This window comes from Glycine max, chromosome 12 (assembly GCF_000004515.6).
Source record: "Glycine max cultivar Williams 82 chromosome 12, Glycine_max_v4.0, whole genome shotgun sequence".
NCBI classification, from domain to species: Eukaryota; Viridiplantae; Streptophyta; class Magnoliopsida; order Fabales; family Fabaceae; genus Glycine; species Glycine max.
In genome coordinates, this window is record NC_038248.2 from 7,597,238 (window position 1) to 7,615,930 (window position 18,693).

General features: G+C 30.0%; 2 protein-coding genes across 2 annotated transcripts; one reads left to right on the plus strand and one right to left on the minus strand.

The window, feature by feature from the left end:
- The first annotated feature begins 4,707 nt into the window (after positions 1–4,707).
- Positions 4,708–5,898, plus strand: LOC100811298 (probable CCR4-associated factor 1 homolog 11). Its single transcript, XM_003539794.3, has one exon. The coding sequence runs from the start codon at positions 5,004–5,006 to the stop codon at positions 5,838–5,840; it is 837 nt and encodes a 278-aa protein (XP_003539842.1). The 5' UTR covers positions 4,708–5,003; the 3' UTR covers positions 5,841–5,898.
- Positions 5,899–15,217: 9,319 nt separating this feature from the next.
- Positions 15,218–16,596, minus strand: LOC102667780 (transcription repressor OFP6). The gene has a single exon (XM_006592288.4). It carries the CDS (start codon positions 16,296–16,298, stop codon positions 15,711–15,713), a length of 588 nt encoding a protein of 195 aa, XP_006592351.1. The 5' UTR covers positions 16,299–16,596; the 3' UTR covers positions 15,218–15,710.
- Positions 16,597–18,693: the final 2,097 nt, after the last annotated feature.

Below are 18,693 nucleotides of genomic sequence, written 5' to 3' on the forward strand. Positions count from 1 at the left end.
ATTCAGTGTGTTTGTTGATAAATCATTATGGATCCAGGTATTCCTAAAACTTTTTCTGATAATCTAACGTAATGTGTTCTTGGTGGTTATTGGTATTTTATAAGGTTTATTAAAAAATTTCCAACACGTGGTATCAGAACCATCATTACTATTAGATTGTTAGGATTTAAAGTTATTTGATTTCAATTATACCTAGATTGCTTTGGTTATATGAACCCAAGTTTTTTTTTTGAAACAACACTTATTAATTGTTGGTAAATTGGATATTTGATTTAAATTCGGGTGGTTCGTTTTTTTTTAACATCGTTGTTTGGATTTGTGAACGACTTCTCTTCATGGCTATTGTTCATAATATATATAAGGAAGTTTTGTGTGCATGTAGTTTTTGTTTTTTTTATTTGTTATTTTTTTTTTAAAAGAAAAGGAGGTGGAAAGTTATATAAGGGAGTACATAATGAAAATGTCTAATTTGGCATCAAAACTTAAAGCATTTAAGATAGAGCTTGGTGAAGAACTGCTCATGCATCTAGTTTTGATCACACTTACGGTACACTTTGAGCAATTCAAAATGAGCTATAACACTCAGAAGGACAAATGGTCCATTAATGCAAGAGGAAGAGAGGCTATAGAAAGACACATTTAAAAGTGTTCATTTAAGCTTAACCTATGAGAATAAAAAAAGGAAAATTAAGGCTGCTCTAAGCAAAAGAAACAAAAGAAAGATGTTTGTGGTATTTTAAGTATAAATCAATGATAGTATTAAATATAATTTAAGGATGTGATATTTACTTGCCGTAATTAATGTTTTATATTTTTTTCTATCACGATTGAAGTTAATTTAGCAATACCAGATCTTTCCCATTTATTTACATATCTAGTGATTTTTAATTAAATTGATTGACATGATATATTGTCAAAGCAATTTTTATTGCGTAAATTAATTTAATTAGAATTGCATAGATATTTGTATAAAATTATTTATGCGAATTGTGCTAAGTCCAAAGGAAGGCACAATTTTCCCAAATAATTTGGTGTCTGTGGTGATAAATGTGTGACAATTATAACATATTTTCATATGAATTATAGTCGGTCCAAAGAAAGACTATGATTTGACAAAATTTATTGTCAATATTTGATCATTGTGTTGAGAGTACTAATTACAAATTAATTTCTATATCCAAAGACTATGAATTAATGTTGTTCTGGGTATCTTGTGATGGGTCTGTTCTGCAAAATATTTACATGTTATGCTATATATATTTTTATATAACTAAATTATATGTGAAAGTTATGTAATTTTAAGACCTCACATTTATTATATTAAATTGTCTTGTATTTTTTGGTTAAATTGATTAAAACAACATGTTGCCAAAATAACATCTGTTGCGTAAGTTGATTTGATTGAATTTACATGAATGTTGCATGGAATTATTCATGCAAATTGTGTTCGGCCCAAAGAAAGACATAATTTGGCAGAATAATTACATACTTGCGATGATAAACATGTGGCGATTATAAATAGTGTAATTTTCCATGTGAATAATGAAATGTTCAAAGATAATCATTATTTGACCGGAATAATCATCATATAAGTTTTTCATGTGAGTAATAGAGTGTCCAAAGACAATTTTTGTTTGACAGGACTTATCATCAATGTTTGATTAATATGTTGAGAGTATCAGTTGCAGTTAGTCTTTTTCAATCCAAAGATTGAGGATTAATAGTGCGCTAGATATCTTGTTTGGGTCTTGAAATTTATCATAAAGATTATTTGTGCATTGCATGTTTATTGTTCTCTTCTTTAATTGTTGTTGTTGTTATTACTATGATTTAAATTACTCATATTATGTGAATCTCAAATTTGCATGTATAAAATTTAGAGTTTGAAAAGGGAGTCCTAAGGTGATATATGAGTGATCTTGGTATGCAACACTAGAAGTAGTAAAGCGCATTATGCGTTAATTGAAGAGAACAAGAAACTACATGTTTTCATATCGAAAGTCTAGAAGTTAAGAGATCAATGGGTATTCTGACTTCGATTTTTTGGAATGTCTTATTAGCAATCACTCCACATTAGGATCCACATTTAACCATGTTGGTGGAGTTAATATTTTGCTATGAGACATCATACTAGAATTTATGATTGCTAAATTATTATAACCGGCTTGCTTGTTGTCGCCAACATTAAGTAGTCATCGGTTGTTTATTGGGACAATATCTTAATGGTCTTATTAAGGATTCAACAAAGTAAAAGTTTGTTGACATAAAGTATTTGGTTGTTAAATAATGAATCCAAAAAATACAGATTTGTATAGAACATACAGTTACTCATTGCATGCTAGTTGATCCACTTACTAAAGGTAAGACACTTAAAGTTTTTCATGAGCACACTATTCATATGGGTGTAATTGTTAATAGTACCTTAGTTTAGTGGGAGTCTTACTTATGTTCTATATCTTATGGTTTACAAATATTTAGTTGTTTGGATTTTCTGCAGAAATAAAGTTAAAGTTTATCATTTCATTATCAGCTTGTTTTGTTTGCAATATTTATGTTGTGTTTGGATAGATCTCTATAAAGAATAAAGTTTAGACCAGTTGGAAATAGGCATGACTAAGACCACATTGCATATAATTTCCATGTTGCTTATCCATATTGACCTATGTCATTGAGTGTACTGATGTGGTGGTCATTTGGGTCTAGTTACATTTGTTGTAGTGACGAAAGTTGTAATGATTTCATTATTGATATATGAGATGGACTAGGTTGTTAAGGTGAAAGTCTAAAGGTAAATAGCATACATATGCTTCTTTCCTTAATTAGTCATGAAATTTTCCTACTTTTTTGGGCTTTATTTTACTCATTAAGCATCATAAATTCACCACTTATATTTTGTGCACAAAAACTTAAATGATATTAATTTAACAATTATTTACTCAAAAAAGAAAAATTAGGAGAGAAAAATTATAAATTCTTATATAATTTAACCCCCAAAATATAATCATAATTAATTGTTATCATCAATTAAAAAATTATTTTTCAATTATAAAATTTAATGTAACTTAAGTTAAACACTCATTTTAACAACTTTAACATTTGAGTAAAATTTTACATGAAATTTTAAATTTATATGACATTATAAAACTCAAATTTAAGATAAACAACTCATTTAAGTAATGCTCTAATTTAATTATAGCCTATCTTTTAAGCCAGTCAAGTAAAACTAACTAATAAGCTCCTAACTTGACTTAATAGATAAATTCAAATACGCTATTTTTTTAGCTCTTCTAAATGGGATTTCAGTAGAAGATAATAAAATTGTTTTTTAATATAATTTTTTTTGGCACTATTCATTTATTATTAATAATAAGAATTCTTATCTTTATACTCCAGCAATTGATACGCGGTATATTTGTTATTAAAAATATATTTTTAGTAGAGGAGTACTGATGCAGTACGCTAGCTGAATCCAGCAATAGATACAGCGTTGGAAACGATGTAGTGTTAAAATTTTAAGATTTTGGGAAATTAATTTCCAACATATATTTAATATATTTATTAAAATTCTAATATATTTACAAAATTATGTTTATATATATATATATATTAGCAATGAAATTTAAGAAGAAATACGTTCTAAAAATTAATTTTTTCCAAAATAATATTTGTTTTAAAAATAATCGCAAAAGAGAGTACAAAGATAGGATAGACAAGGGATGCAAATAGAATCCTATCCACCTGTATAATTTTGCAACATGAGTAACTGGATCCCAATCAGATTGGAGCTGTTCTAGAAATAGACCACTGATCCAACCCATGGGCATGGCAGCAGTGATGGCAAATCCTCCAAGTTGGGCCTTGGCCTCAAACTGATAACAACAAAGCATTAAACATATTCAACTTTTCAATAAAGTAAGCATTAATTTACAGATTTTAAAGTAAGGATTAATCATAGATTTTAATGGCCGTCACTCCGCGCCTAGAAAGATTCATGCTTTTGGATTTTAGTGGAAGTAGTAGTAGGAGTATTGTCTCAAACGTAGAATGTATGTCAAAATCTAATAAATAAGGAATCCGTTACAAAGTAACGTGCTCAAATAGGAGTATTTATTCTATTGTTTGAAAAACAATATAATAAAATCTATACGCACGATTTGAATGCTACAATTTGAGTCTATACAGTCTACACACACGATAACTTTAGTAGTGCTTGACACCGCAATGACTTTTCCGCAATCCGAAGCATGTGATAATAATTTTTAAAAAAATCAATGGATTGGGTCTAACTTTGAAGGGACTAATCTCCAGCAATATAATAAATCTAAGATTTGAATTTCTATCGGCAGATATTTATATTTAATAGGTTAAATTAGTTATTTAGTTTTTATAATTTTATAATTCTTACTTTTTAGTTCTTATAATTTAATTTTAAAATAATTTTTTAGTTTTTATAATTTAATTCTTTTTTAATTTCTATAATTTTGAAAATAATTTTTTTAATTCTTATAATTTTATGATTTTTATTTTATAAATTATAAAGATTAAAAAAAATTAAAATGTAAATTATAAAAATTAAAAAAACATTTTTAAATTACAAAATTAAAAAAATTACTTTTAAACTATATAAACTAAAAAATAAGACGATTAATTTAACCTATTTAATAGATATTTGATTATGATTATCCAAAACACACAAATAAGTTCATGTGAAAAAAATAGTTTTGAAAGAGGAGAATTGTGGGAAAAATAATAATAATTTAGGTGCCTAATTTGACCAAGTCTGGCATTAACTCAGCATCAGTTACCTTGTTCAGTCAAGGTTTGTGACGCGTTGAACTTTGACACTTTTATGGCACATTCATGCCCTATTCACCCCTACACTGAACTTGACCAGTTTCCACGCAACATCTTATAATTCTTCTCCCACTCCTCATATATAAACCTCTCCCATCCTCACCTCTTTCCCACACTCATATCCAAAACCGAATCCACTTCTCTAACTAATGGGCGTGTTCAGCGAAGATCCGAATCCCAACCCGAACCCGATCGTGATCCGAGAGGTTTGGGCCTCCAATCTCGAATCCGAATTCGAACTCATCCGCGAACTCATCGATCGCTACCCTTTTATCTCAATGGACACAGAATTTCCCGGTGTTATTTTCCGACCACATGTGGACCCCACCAAACCCTTCAACCACCGCAACCGTCCCTCCGACCACTACCGCCTCCTCAAGTCCAACGTTGACGCTCTCAACCTCATCCAGGTCGGCCTCACCCTCACCGACGCCGCCGGCAACCTCCCCGACCTCGCCGGAAACCGCTCCATCTGGGAATTCAACTTCCGTGACTTCGACGTGGCGCGTGACGCCTACGCTCCCGACTCCATCGATCTTCTCCGTCGTCAGGGCATCGATTTCGCGCGTAACACCGCCGACGGCGTGGATTCCACGTGCTTCGCGGAGCTGATGATGTCTTCGGGGCTCGTGTGCAACGACGCCGTGAGTTGGGTCACGTTCCACAGCGCGTACGATTTCGGTTACTTGGTGAAGATCTTGACGCGCCGTAACCTACCGACGAGGTTGGAGGAATTCTTGAAAACCGTGAAGGTGTTCTTCGGAGATAACGTTTACGACGTGAAGCACATGATGAGGTTCTGTGACACGCTCTACGGCGGATTGGACCGCGTTGCACGGACGCTTAACGTGGACCGCGCCGTAGGGAAGTGCCACCAGGCCGGGTCAGACAGCTTGCTGACGTGGCACGCCTTCCAGAAGATTGTTGACATTTATTTTGTAAAGGAAGAGCACCGAAAACATGCCGGTGTATTGTTTGGACTATAGGCATTCTGTTAATTATAATAACATAAAAATAATAAAAATTCAATTGATTGATTATTTATTTGTTGGATTATCTTATTTTTGTTTTATTTTATGTTGATGTGATTTCTCCTTTTGGTAGGAGATTGCGCGAATCAAGGGCAAAATTACTAGTTTACATATGGTGCGTGGAAATGATGATTATTATTATAACTTTGGTGTCTCTAATTATGTTTATTGGAGTGGAATTTTCATCTGATGATCGTTGCATAGAAATACCTTTGTTGTTCAAGCTCTAAAATGTGGCTTTTAAAATTAAGTAAATTACAGTGTGAAGCAAGGTATTGTAATTGGCATATTATGAGTAGTCGTCAATTAATGAAAACTTGAGAATCGAGTGAATTACAATGTTAAGCAAAGTGGTGAATATTATTCTCTAATAGGTTGATTTTCATTGATCAGCCATAAAAGATTCTCACTTGTTTATCATATTATATATTAGATGCATGAGCACAAAAGCATTGTGATTGAATGTGAGTTTATGCCAAATTTCAAATTTTATTTGTATCCTTAGCATATTTTCTCTTGACCTATATGATCGTATTGTCAATAATAGGTCAAGAAACTAGTCCGTGCCGGAATGAGAGCTCCCTCTTCCTAATTTCTGCTGATGGATTTATTGTTGTTACTTCGTTGATTGTTTTCAGCATACAATAGCCGGAGATTCAATTGTGAGTTGGTGTTTGCCTGTGTAGAGTTCAAAGAATCTAAAGGTGGGTGAGGCTGTAAGTAGCATTTTACTTTTTTAATGAAATTCATCTCTCGACTTAGATATAATTCATCTCAATGTAAAATGTTAGTGGTAGACTCCATTTTAGTTATACTGATTCATTGTTTTTTACGCTAAATTGTGGATGAAGTTCTTGTAAAATCATTTTCCCCCCAACATGCCATTTTACACTTAATTAACTGGCAAGGTAATTTGTTTGTATATATGACATAAATGTTATTGCAACTTTGTAGTATGCCAAATTTTCAAACTGGTATGATATTTAATTATTGGTTAACATAGATTAAGGTTATTATCTCCAACTATTTTTTAAGGAATGTTATATGTATAGGATTGCATAATTTCATACCTGCAGCTTTTTACTGGTGTATCTGATTATCTCATGTCAAAATGGTCGTGGCATAAGACTTGCAAAGCAAATATACATATATGATTTTTTTTATGAACTCGAGGATATTTATGCATACGAGCCATAGAATCTGCTGAGTGTAACGGCAGGCTCCCAAGTAAGTTACTTTTAAGGATCCTTTAATGATTGCTTAGTTTCATGGACAACAGATATGGGACAAGTTGGGCAAATGTATGTGCTTTTGTGTGATGCTCATGTATGACCACTTCCTTGATTCTTGCAACTTGTAACTTTGGTTCATTTTTAATTGGATTTCATTTCTCTCCCATTTTTCTAAATTAGTACTATCGGTTTTTCTTGAAGATGTTGCAATGATGACTGAATAAAGGTTTGGTCAAGAGATTGGACACAAGCGATTAATGTGTTAAAGTTAAGGGATGACTGAACAAAAGCTTGGTCAAGAGATTGAATACAAGTGATTAATGTATTAAAGTTAAGGTTTAATTGTTCGGGTAGTACTCGAATTTGATCCTTGGCAGAAATAATTTTTGGTCAAACTTTACTTACCTCCTAACCGAACTCCGGATTAGTTAGATCCCTTTTCCTTGATGAACAGGAGGGTTCACACGCAAAAAAAAATGGCTAAGTTGCTTCTTTTTTTTATATCCATGAAATGGATTCATTATTCTTCTATCTAATGATTTGGCTGCAGAGTTATATTGCATATGTTTGGAAAATTAGTTACTGCATAGTCTGATTTCCGCGATCATTCTCAAGATAGTATTTCTCTTTAATAGTTTAGCTGAATAAACAAACAAGAGATATAATTAAAAGAATAGTGCGAAGTGGGATTTCTCCTCCATTTGTTATTAGCTTTTGATGTTTTTACTTGCTGTTTATGACAGGGGGGAATTGAATCATAGTTTCCCATTCAGGCCATGACTTTTGATACTATTATCGATGGCTCCAGTTTTGGTTGGTCAGACTGATTAGGTGTCAGTGATTATGAGAGGGGTGCTTTAGGAGTTAAAAAGCTTTGATCAAATTCTGGCTTCTTAGTATGAAAAACATATTCAGCTAACTTTAAGAGATGCCTTACACTTGCAGTATTTAAAATGCACTATTAGTTTTGAATTCTGTATCAGCACTTTTAGTTATATACTAGTAGGTGTTATTAATTGATGCAAGTGCAATGTTAGTCTCATGAAATAAGGAATTGTGTTTGAAATTGTATTGGAATTTGGAAGCAGTCTTCAATACTAACAGAAAGGTGACTTATGACTATTGTTGCATATTGCATAATTAGTTTTGAAGTTGCTGCTTACCTGCAGCAAACATTTAGAAGAAGTGAATAAACGTCTAATCTGCATTTGACTGATCTGAAGACTTTTATTTTATCTCAATTGTCTGCTTAGGATAAAATGCAGGCTGAAACTCCAGCTTTGCAGAAATGCATAGTATGTTTGATTGGCATATTGGGATTTTTTTGTTTGTTTGACTTACAACTTGTCTTTATGGTTATATTTGTCTTTTACTCAGGTTTTGGTATCGTAGGCTTGAAAGCTAGTTGTGTTTTTTTATATCAGTTATTACATGTTAGATAAAATTACAAAATGAAGGATCTATGATTGATATACCGTTATTCCTTGTATGTGTGGAGAGGATAAAATAATCTGTAGCATTTTAATGACAAAATCAATCTGTTCTATTTTATATATATTTAAAAATTAAATTTAAATTTTTTTATTTTTTAGGAATCAATTTGTTAACGATCAAAATAGATATTTATCCTAATATTTATTGGCGGCCAGACAATTCTACCTTTTTCTAGTCAAGAAGTAGACATTCCTAAATATATATTATCCAAGATGTGCAAGTTTCATTTCATGTGCTTCTTATGGCTTGTTTGAACATTCAAACCAGGTAATCATTTGTATGAAGGTCAAGGTTACCCAACCATGATCAAATGCCTCGTTGAATCAGTCACAGCTTTTGGCCTTTCGTAGGTTGAACATACTTGCATATCAAAATGGGTCATACGCTTCAGTAGTCCCACTACTTTCCAATTATTAAAGTAGAAAAGTTCTACATTTACAATATTGTTTTGTAATTCATTTTTGTCTGTCAATTTTTATTACTTCATAAATTTTATCTCACATTTTTTATCTCTTCCTATCTTTTTCATTTGTTATAAAACATATTGTAAGTTTTTTACATATAAAATATAAGTAACATTATTCATGACAGTATTGTCGTTAATGTTAAAAGTGGTATTGGCTTATGATTTAGTGAATTTTTTAAAATAAAATATAATTCAAAATTTGTAAATCGAAAAAATGAACATTGAAAAAAAATATTTGCTCAATGAAAATCAATTCAAATTTATCAAAATTTAAAATAATTTCTAAATATTGGCTTAAGTCATATGTTTTCACGATAATAAATAAAGCATAAGATTAGTGGTCTATCAAAGAGAGACTGGATAGTTTGTCTTAAGACAAAAGCATCCAAAGATTTCTAATATATAATAACAAAATTCAACCTCTAAGTTTTTTTTACATGATTGTTTCAAGGTTTGAGAGCTAAAATAAAACCATTTTTTTACCTCAGAATCATAGATAAAAAAAAGGTACATTGGCCAAAACTTTAAATTATTTGGTGTGCAAACCTTATGACAACTATCATAATAATTATAAGGTTCAAGGATTGACCAAATATAAAAGATGTAATGTGTTCCGTTAACTAGCGAGTTGTAACTCAGACGCATGCTCAAAAAAGAAGCATGTGAAGATAGGGGCAATTATTTCATACTAATTGAGACTTTATCTTCTTAATAGATACCTCGACCCAACAGAGTTATGTGTTTCACTAACTAGTGAGTTTACAACTCAAACAGAAATAAAGAGACATGACGATGGTGATATATTTCCAACTAAGATGTTCCTTGACCTTCAAATAGGCAAAGAACTCAACTTCAAAGCACAAACTCGATATGATCAAATAAGGAGAATGATGAGCTAGGGACAATTATTATGTATTGGGCTTGAGGTTCGATCCTCTTAACAGCGTACCTCAACCTAACAGAGAATACCAACCAAATTCACAATGTCATCACTTAGGCTCAAGAGCACTACAAGACACTTAAGAATATGGAAGCGTGCCTTGATTTGGAGTAAAATTAGCATGTCACTACTCCATAATTAGGGGCGGGTAAACGGGCTCAGGTCCATGGACTAGTCCATGGACTAGTCCCTGTCCGCGCAAACTATGGACCAATTTTTTTTAAAAATCCATAACTATATAGGATTTTAGGCCTGTCCCGCATAATTCGTGGCTATGCGAGTTTGGCGCGTGGATTAACCCGCAAACCAGTAACCACCAGTTAAGTCTAACCCAAATCCAATTAATCTTAAAAGTCTAATCCAAAATTTCTTTGTAGTTATGTTGGAAATTTATTTGGTTGTGGTAAAACTTTTGTAATTGAGTATTTGTTAAAGATTTATTAAAAAATTTAAAATATATATATATATATATATATATAATTGAGAGTAATTTATTATTTTTTAAGTGAAAAAATATATTTATTTTAAAATTGCCTTTTTTTTAAAAAAAAAAGGCTCGCGGACCCGTTCGTTTGGCTCGCGGGATCCACGGGACGAGAATGGACCAATATTTTAAATTCATGTAAGAGTGTGGGGCGAGCTAGCTTGGTCCACTGCCAATGTAGACTTACGCAGGTGGGTCTTACGTGGGACAAGCTGACCCGCTCACCCACCCCTATCCATAATATACTAAAAGGTCGTGTGTCTCGTGGTAAGGAATCAATCTATCTTAAACTCCTGAAAATACAGGCAACACCAACATTGTTAAGTACGCATTCACTACACATTTTTACTATGATAAAATCGCTATTAACTTAAGTATCAAAGTATCTTTTGTAAGTATTCAATTTCTATCTAGGGTATGTAAACCCAGGGCCATGGAGACCATAAGGCCAATGAGGCCTTTGCCTTCTGTCCCAAGAATTTCATTTTTTTATATTTTTAATATTTTTTTGTCAATTTAAATTAAGTGGTAAATTTTGTTAAGATATGATCTATTATTTATAATTATATTTTGATTAATATGACTACATAATCTTAAGTTATGAATATGATGATTATCGTAAATTATTTTAAGTAAAATTTTGATTTTATTTTAAAAGGTTAAAAAAAATTATTTTATATCTATTTTAGATTCAACCTCTCTTTTACCTATAAAAAAATCTATTGAAATTAGTACACAATTTAAACTTAACAAGTGAATCTATGATTGATATATATAAAAAAGATATTCTGACAAAAAATATTAATGATAAGATCACATATTTAATTAAAATTTAATTTCATGTTGATATTTTGTATACATAAATTAATTTAAATCTTTAATTGAAAGTCAATTTAAAATTTAAATAATATTTAAAATATGAAATCACAATTTATTGTTAAAAATATTAACAAAGTATATTAAATTAAAATTTAAAGTAAATTGATTTTAAGTCTTATAATCTCTAGCCTGTGTCAACCATACTACAGAAGAGAGTAATTGTTTGTTCACTTTGGACCTTGGTCAACAAGATGATTACTTTGATAAAAATTATTTCAAAGTTCAGTCAAATTAATCTTTCACACTTTAACCACAACAAAAATTATGAGTGACACTCATCAAACAAGAGTATAAACTGATAAAATTATGTGATACCTTATGATGTGTACAAATATCAATTACATGTCTTATGGATGTTACGGTTCTTGATTCTGACCGGTACCTGTTGAGAACACTTTTACAAGCAAAGGAGAGGTATCCAAAGTCGTACGTCTAACCCCTCTTTCTCTATTTCAGCATTATCTTGGATTGAAGTGGAAGATTAATTTTGCCCAATGAAGGAACCATCACGTCTCGCATGTTAATTCGCACATAGTTAACAAAAGAGAACTTATAATTGTATAATAAAGAGATCAGATCGATAACAAAAGTATAAAATAAAATGACAGATTTTTAATCTGTAGTATTTTAAAATATAAAATACCAGAAATTTATGGTATTCTTAATCTTAAGTGTCGCAATTTTTAATCTGTAGTATTTTAAAAAATCATGTTGTTTATTTTCACAAATTAATTGATGCAACCAAGAAAGGTAAATATAAAAATAACATTGTAGAAAATATGGTATTGATAATATAATTCATGATTAAATGGAAGATTCATAATCTGTAGTATTTTCACTTTAATTCTTTGTCTTTTTGGTTTATGGCTAGTGTAGAAGAAAAAATATTTTCCATTGTTTTAATTCTTCTGATTGCAGACTGATCTTCACAGAAACAATGAGAAATTAGGCATTTCCATCAGAGCTTAGTCAGACACTACAAAAAGTCATATATTAATGAAAAATGTTAGGTAATAGGTATTATAAAATTTCGTTTATTAATATAATTTATGTTTAAGAAAAATTAAACGATATTAGAATAGACATTATGAGTATATAATTACAGTATGAAATAATATACTAACAATACGGTCTATCATTGGTATTTATGTTTTAATATATTTTTAATCTCTAAAAATTTGTATCTTTTTTCCTCAAAAAAATTTGTATCTTTTTTTTTGTTTTGATCCTTTAATATTTTATTTCTTTGTTTATATTCTTATTTTTTTTATTTTGGTCCTTGATGTAATACTCAACTTTATATCTCATTTTTAGAGAAATTCTTAGCTTTATAATAAAAATTTATTTATAAACTATTTTAAATATAAATAAGATAATCTAAATACACCAGATTTCAGAATGCAAGTTTCCCAAAAGTCCTATGGGGGAAGACGCGAAACTTCGCACCCTTAAATTATGAGGGTCCTTGTTGGTTGCGAAATGTTGTCCTAATCAAATTAGCTCATCTACTAATAAAGCTTTCTTCACTGAAAAGAGAAAATTAAAGGTACTGTGTTTGTTTAATAAGTTTTGGTACTTGTAGTTGTGGGTAAGAAACTATAATACTTTCCATCTAATATGCTTTCAATTCTAAGGCCCCATATCCATCCTCTTACGCTATTAGATGCTTTAGCTAACTATTAATTACCTTAAAAAATAAATGCAACAATTCTAATCTATGAAACAAGTTTTATTATAAATATCGCATTGTACAACTGTGTCGGTAGTAATGTCACTTGTTCATGTAAAAAAAAATGAAAAAACTGTTTGAAAATTGAGACGTTTAAATTTAAGTAACTTTTATATAAGAATAAGGCTTATTTACTGTCTCGAGCATAATATATGCAAGTATCAAGTTTCAATTTGTGTGAATTTGTGTGTATATATTATTTCGGTATATGAAAATACACCACAATAATTAAGAACTAAGATAATTTATAAATATCTTCATTCTTTAATTCATGGAGACAATTTTTAAGGATAAAATTGTGAGTCTCATGCTAATATCAAAATGCACAATATTTCATATAAGATTAGTCAATGACTCTATTGATGTAACAGACTTAAAATTAAAATATTGACTAAAAGAATAATCTAAACTACACAAAGTTAGTATTCCAAATATATCAAAATAGTCTTGCTTAAGCATCAAGGATAGAAGTAATTTATATATATATATATATATATATATATATATATATATATATATATATATATATATATATATATAAAATTTCCCTTTAAAAAAATTGTGAGACTTAAATCAACTTTAAAGAAAATAATACTTTAAATATGGTGACCCTAACAATGTGGTAAATTTGAGGTCCGAACATGTGTAAAGAGTATTTTAGTTAGATGCACTTTAAATATGTTTTAAGAAATTAAAATTATAGTTTATTAAATATTTTTTAAAAACATGTGAGTAATTATTAGTTACACATACATTCATGAAACATATTAAATAATAATTCTTCTCATGCCAAAAAAATTAAAATTATGAATATAAATCGTTAAATCATATTTAAGTGATTATATCATCATTTACTCTTAATCTTAATTTTTTTACAAAAACTTTTAATCCTAATCATTTAAATATAAGTCTGATTTATAGTTCTCATTTCTCACGTAATCTTGTTTTATATTCTTCCTATATATATCATCAATAATAATGTTATGACTTAAGATATTTTAAGCCACTATTATAATCAAATTCTTATAATAAAGTGACAGCTTGTATACGGTATAAATTTGAGTTTGTTTGTTTTATAGATTAAAAGTTGATTCCTCAAGATATAAAAAAGTTACAAGTTTTAAAAAATTATTCTCAGGTAGTAGATTATTAGAAAAGTTATAATTTTTATTTTTATTATACTTTTTCTACACTTTTATTTTCGGGATGAGGGATAAAAAATAATATTCTTTTGTGAAAAAGAGAATTTTTTTTCTAACATACCAATAAATACTATTTTTACTTATTTTTTATTTAAATTATTTTAAATTTTAAAGGTTTTTCCAGAAATATAATATTAAAATGTAACTAAATACATTTTAAATATATCCAAAAATAAGTCATATTATTCTTAAAAATGGGATTCCTAATAAAATACCTTAAAACAAAACATTCCTCTCTCTCTCTCTCTCTCTCTATATATATATATATATATATATATATATTATAAAAATAATAAATTAATAATAAGTCAAAATTAATTAAACCTTACATACGATAAATTAGTAGTAATTGCAACTTAAAGTCTACTTCTAGCAATCCGAATCCCCTATCTGCTAAGCTAGCGAGGAGCAATTAGAAGAAAGAAGCTAATTAAGGAATTTTATGACCATCAAATATAAATCAAGCGTCAATAAAATGAGAAATTATTTTATGGTTTTGGACCAGTATTAACTATAAACAATTTCTACGTAATACATAATCAAGTTTATTATTTATTAACTCTTTTTTAAATTGAAATTTTCAATTGTATATCACATATAAAATAGTTGGAATCATATATATATATATATATATATATATATATATATATATATATATATATATATATATATATATATATATATATATATAAACTTTTTTTCTCTAAACCATGGCACAACTGATAAATTAAAAGGTTAGATTCAGCGCCAAGAAAACCCATTCATCAAAAGTGAGCATCTAGCAGCTAGTAAGGAATATTATTGAATGAACAATTACTCCTAAAAGTTATTGTTTGAAAAAATCTTTAGTTTCCATCTAATTAATCATTAACATTAAAAAAGTACCATACAAAAAAACTGAAGAAAAGATCAATCAAACCATTATCTCTTTAAACTTACACAAAACAGCCACTTGCCATTCTCAAGCTCACTCAGCTTTTATACTTTTCAACTAAACCCCAACTTCAACCCCACACACACACATATATATCATGCATTACTTATCAAAGAATGAATAAGGAGCCAACTTTAAACCATGATGTTTACATGCATCCTCCTCCAACGTCTGAATTCAATGCCTGCACATGGCCTAGCTAGACATATGCGTGGCCTATCTTAGCTAGCTAGCAAAGAATCCATTGCCATGAAACAGTACTTTGTGTAAACACAAACAATCTATATAGACACAATCAATTAAAAGAAGAAAACATCAACTTAACTCCAGCATGGATCTTAGTATATATATGCTTTTTTAAGTGAAAAGAGTGAATCATGAAAATATTGGAATTAAATCAGAGTCATGTAACTTTTTAAAGTACTACAAGCACGCCTTGTGTGCATAATGATATTACCACGGCCTTCATTGGTTCTTTGGAACAATGAGGGGGCTCTTGTGAGAGGGAGATGGTTCAGACACGACAGAAGTGGTAATAACCTTGTGAGGAAACGCTTCTTTGCAAATCTCCTTGAAGGCCTTAACGATCACGTGGTGATGACACTGCGCATTCAGCTGAAGAAAGCATTGCAGAAGGTCTTGAAGGTCGTTCTCTGACTCGATCTCCTTCTCAAAGATCATTTGGAGCATGGAGTGCCTGAAATCATGATACGGATTCGAAGAGTCCTTCTCAATCGCCACGCTATTCACCAGGGGGCTTCGTTTGAGTACAACATTGTTGTTGTTGTCGTTGTTGTTGTTGTTGTTGTTGTGATCGTGAAATGTCTCGGATTCGGAGATTGTGGTGGAAGTGAACTCTTCTTCATCAACTTGCTCCGGGGAAGTGGTGGAAGAAGCCATGCTACTAAGGTTGTTGTTTTCCTTTTGGTGAATGTGTGTTGTTTTCGACTTTGGTGTTGGCTCGTGCACTTTAGAGGATTTTGTTTTGCTGCAACCACAGCTTCCGTTTGCTGTGAACACGGTTCTGAGAAGACTTTTCTTATTGGAAGACATTAACCTTATAAATTAGTTGACATACACAAATAGGTGTAGGAATATATAGAGTGGGAAAAACAGAGTAAACAGAGGAATCTGTTTTTGCTTTTCTTGAGGTATGAGAATGGACCAAAGTAGAAGTAAGTTCGATAGGCTAAGGTAAATGGGGGGTGTTGGTAGGATTTCTTTTCAAACTAACTTTGTGCTGAGTTTTGATAAACTGAGAGATACAAAGCGGATAAAATGGTCAATTAAATTAGTGTGCTTGGAGAGGAAGGTGGGATTGGGGATATATGGGAGTCTCTTTCGGAAATGTTTGGTGAAAAAATGGGTTGGAGTTTAAAAGGGGTTTTATGAAGCTATTTGACTTGACGTAGGAGTAAAAGTGATTAATCTTACGGGAGAAAAAAAAAATAGTTAAATTAGTCTATCATGACCACATTCTTCTTTTGGGTTTGTTTTCAAGATAAATTTCAAATGATTAAGTATTGAAAAATTAGTTATTATTTTATACTATTATCTAATTATAAATTATTATTTATAGTAAATTTATTCATTTTTTTAGTCATATCTATCATGTTTTTTTATTTATTTATTTTTTATTGATAAATATAAATTTATTAAAATGTTAATTTTGTTAGAAGAGGAAATTGAATCTGCCTTTTTTAATTTTTTCTTAATCATCCAACTCATTTTATATCTTTCATGTTTTTTGATTTATTAATAATGTTAATCCTTTTACACTAAAAATACATAAAAATTAAACTCTTAAATGTTCAATTAAATTTTGATATATTATTAATGCAAAAGATTTTTACTATATCAACTAATTAGAAGTTATGGTAGACATAATTCTTAAAGTAATTATAAAAGAATTAATATTTTCAAATACAATAAATGAAATTTTCAATAAAATTCTCTAATATTTCCAATAATGGCTATACTACATAGTTCTTGTACCAAAAAATACTAGGATAGTTCAATAAAACACAGAACTCTTAATTTTCAAATAGTAGTAATGCCGTCCTTATGTTATTGAATTTACAATAAACTTCATGAGTAATAAAAATACGGAAATTACCTTAAACTGAAAAGGAAGCCTCTTTTGTTAATAAAGTTGGCTTACAAGGAAACAAACTACTACTACTATTTTATAGACTTGTTTGAATCTTAAATTGCTTTTTCCTCCATCTACTTGCTTCTCCCAATATGTAGTTTTTTTGCCGCTCAAGTTTTGTCTCTATCTCTTGTCTAACATTGTGGAGCTTGAAAATATTCTAATAAATAGTTTAAATCATTTCAACCAAATATATGTAAAAGATAGTTTTATGTATTTATTTAGACAAAAATCTGCTGCTTTATTTCACAACAAACTGTTATTCAAAATTGCCATAACCGACTATGGCACCAGAAGTTTCATTCAAATAAATGATTTGGTATTAATTAATAATATCAGCCGCATTGATAGGATGATTAATTAAACCTTTTTTTGTTCAATGACACATTCTATCTTACGATAGCTTGAAGTTGTAGCACGGTAAAACAGAATAAAATGCCTTTTTGTGTCATTTATTCAGCCATTTGACACTTGGTGCTATAAATGTTAGCATACTAATTAGACGCTATATTATTTTGTGCCGGGTATAATTAAGATATTACAACACACTGAAATAACTAAGTGCTCCTTCAGGTCGTTTTATATTGCTAAAGACTTGAGTTGGATATTAAATTTACAAGATGATTACATGTTCTTCAACAACTATAATATAGAAACTATTTCTTCAACAATATATAGTAAGACTGGAAAAAATAATCCGTGAGTTTTCACGTGGACCTCCTTTCATCATTTGCTCTGTTTTTTTTTAGTGGAGAAATAATAGGTCTTGCCGTCTTGTCCATAACTCACTTTGAGTTTTGACATTGAAGTCCCACTAACTTGCTTCTTTATTAGATGCATGAACATTTTGTTAATTGATTATGCCATCAGGGCTAAAAATATTCCATCACGCGTTTATATGATGTTCATGTGTATGGAAGATTTACCACGTGGATGGAAACTGAATTTCTAATTGTAGGCCAATAAATTAATTGATTTGATACAAGGAGCGCATTGTGCTTGTTGGAAGATCAATTTGAACCATCTTAAGCTGTAGCAGTAGTACAAGGAACTTTATAAAACGAAGCTCTAACGCAATTATGACACCAACTTTCTGTTGCATTTTAAGCTTTACATTTAATCCTAGCAAACACAACCTTATAATATGGCATCATTTGCAATTCAAATTTCAGAACAAACACAATGAGGAATTTGAAACAACTTTTTAGCAGGAGATTTCCATTAATTAATTATCTCATTCTGAATGAAAGAAAGTTTAGTATAGTATTCAGATTTGATTTGAAATAGCCTCTCAAC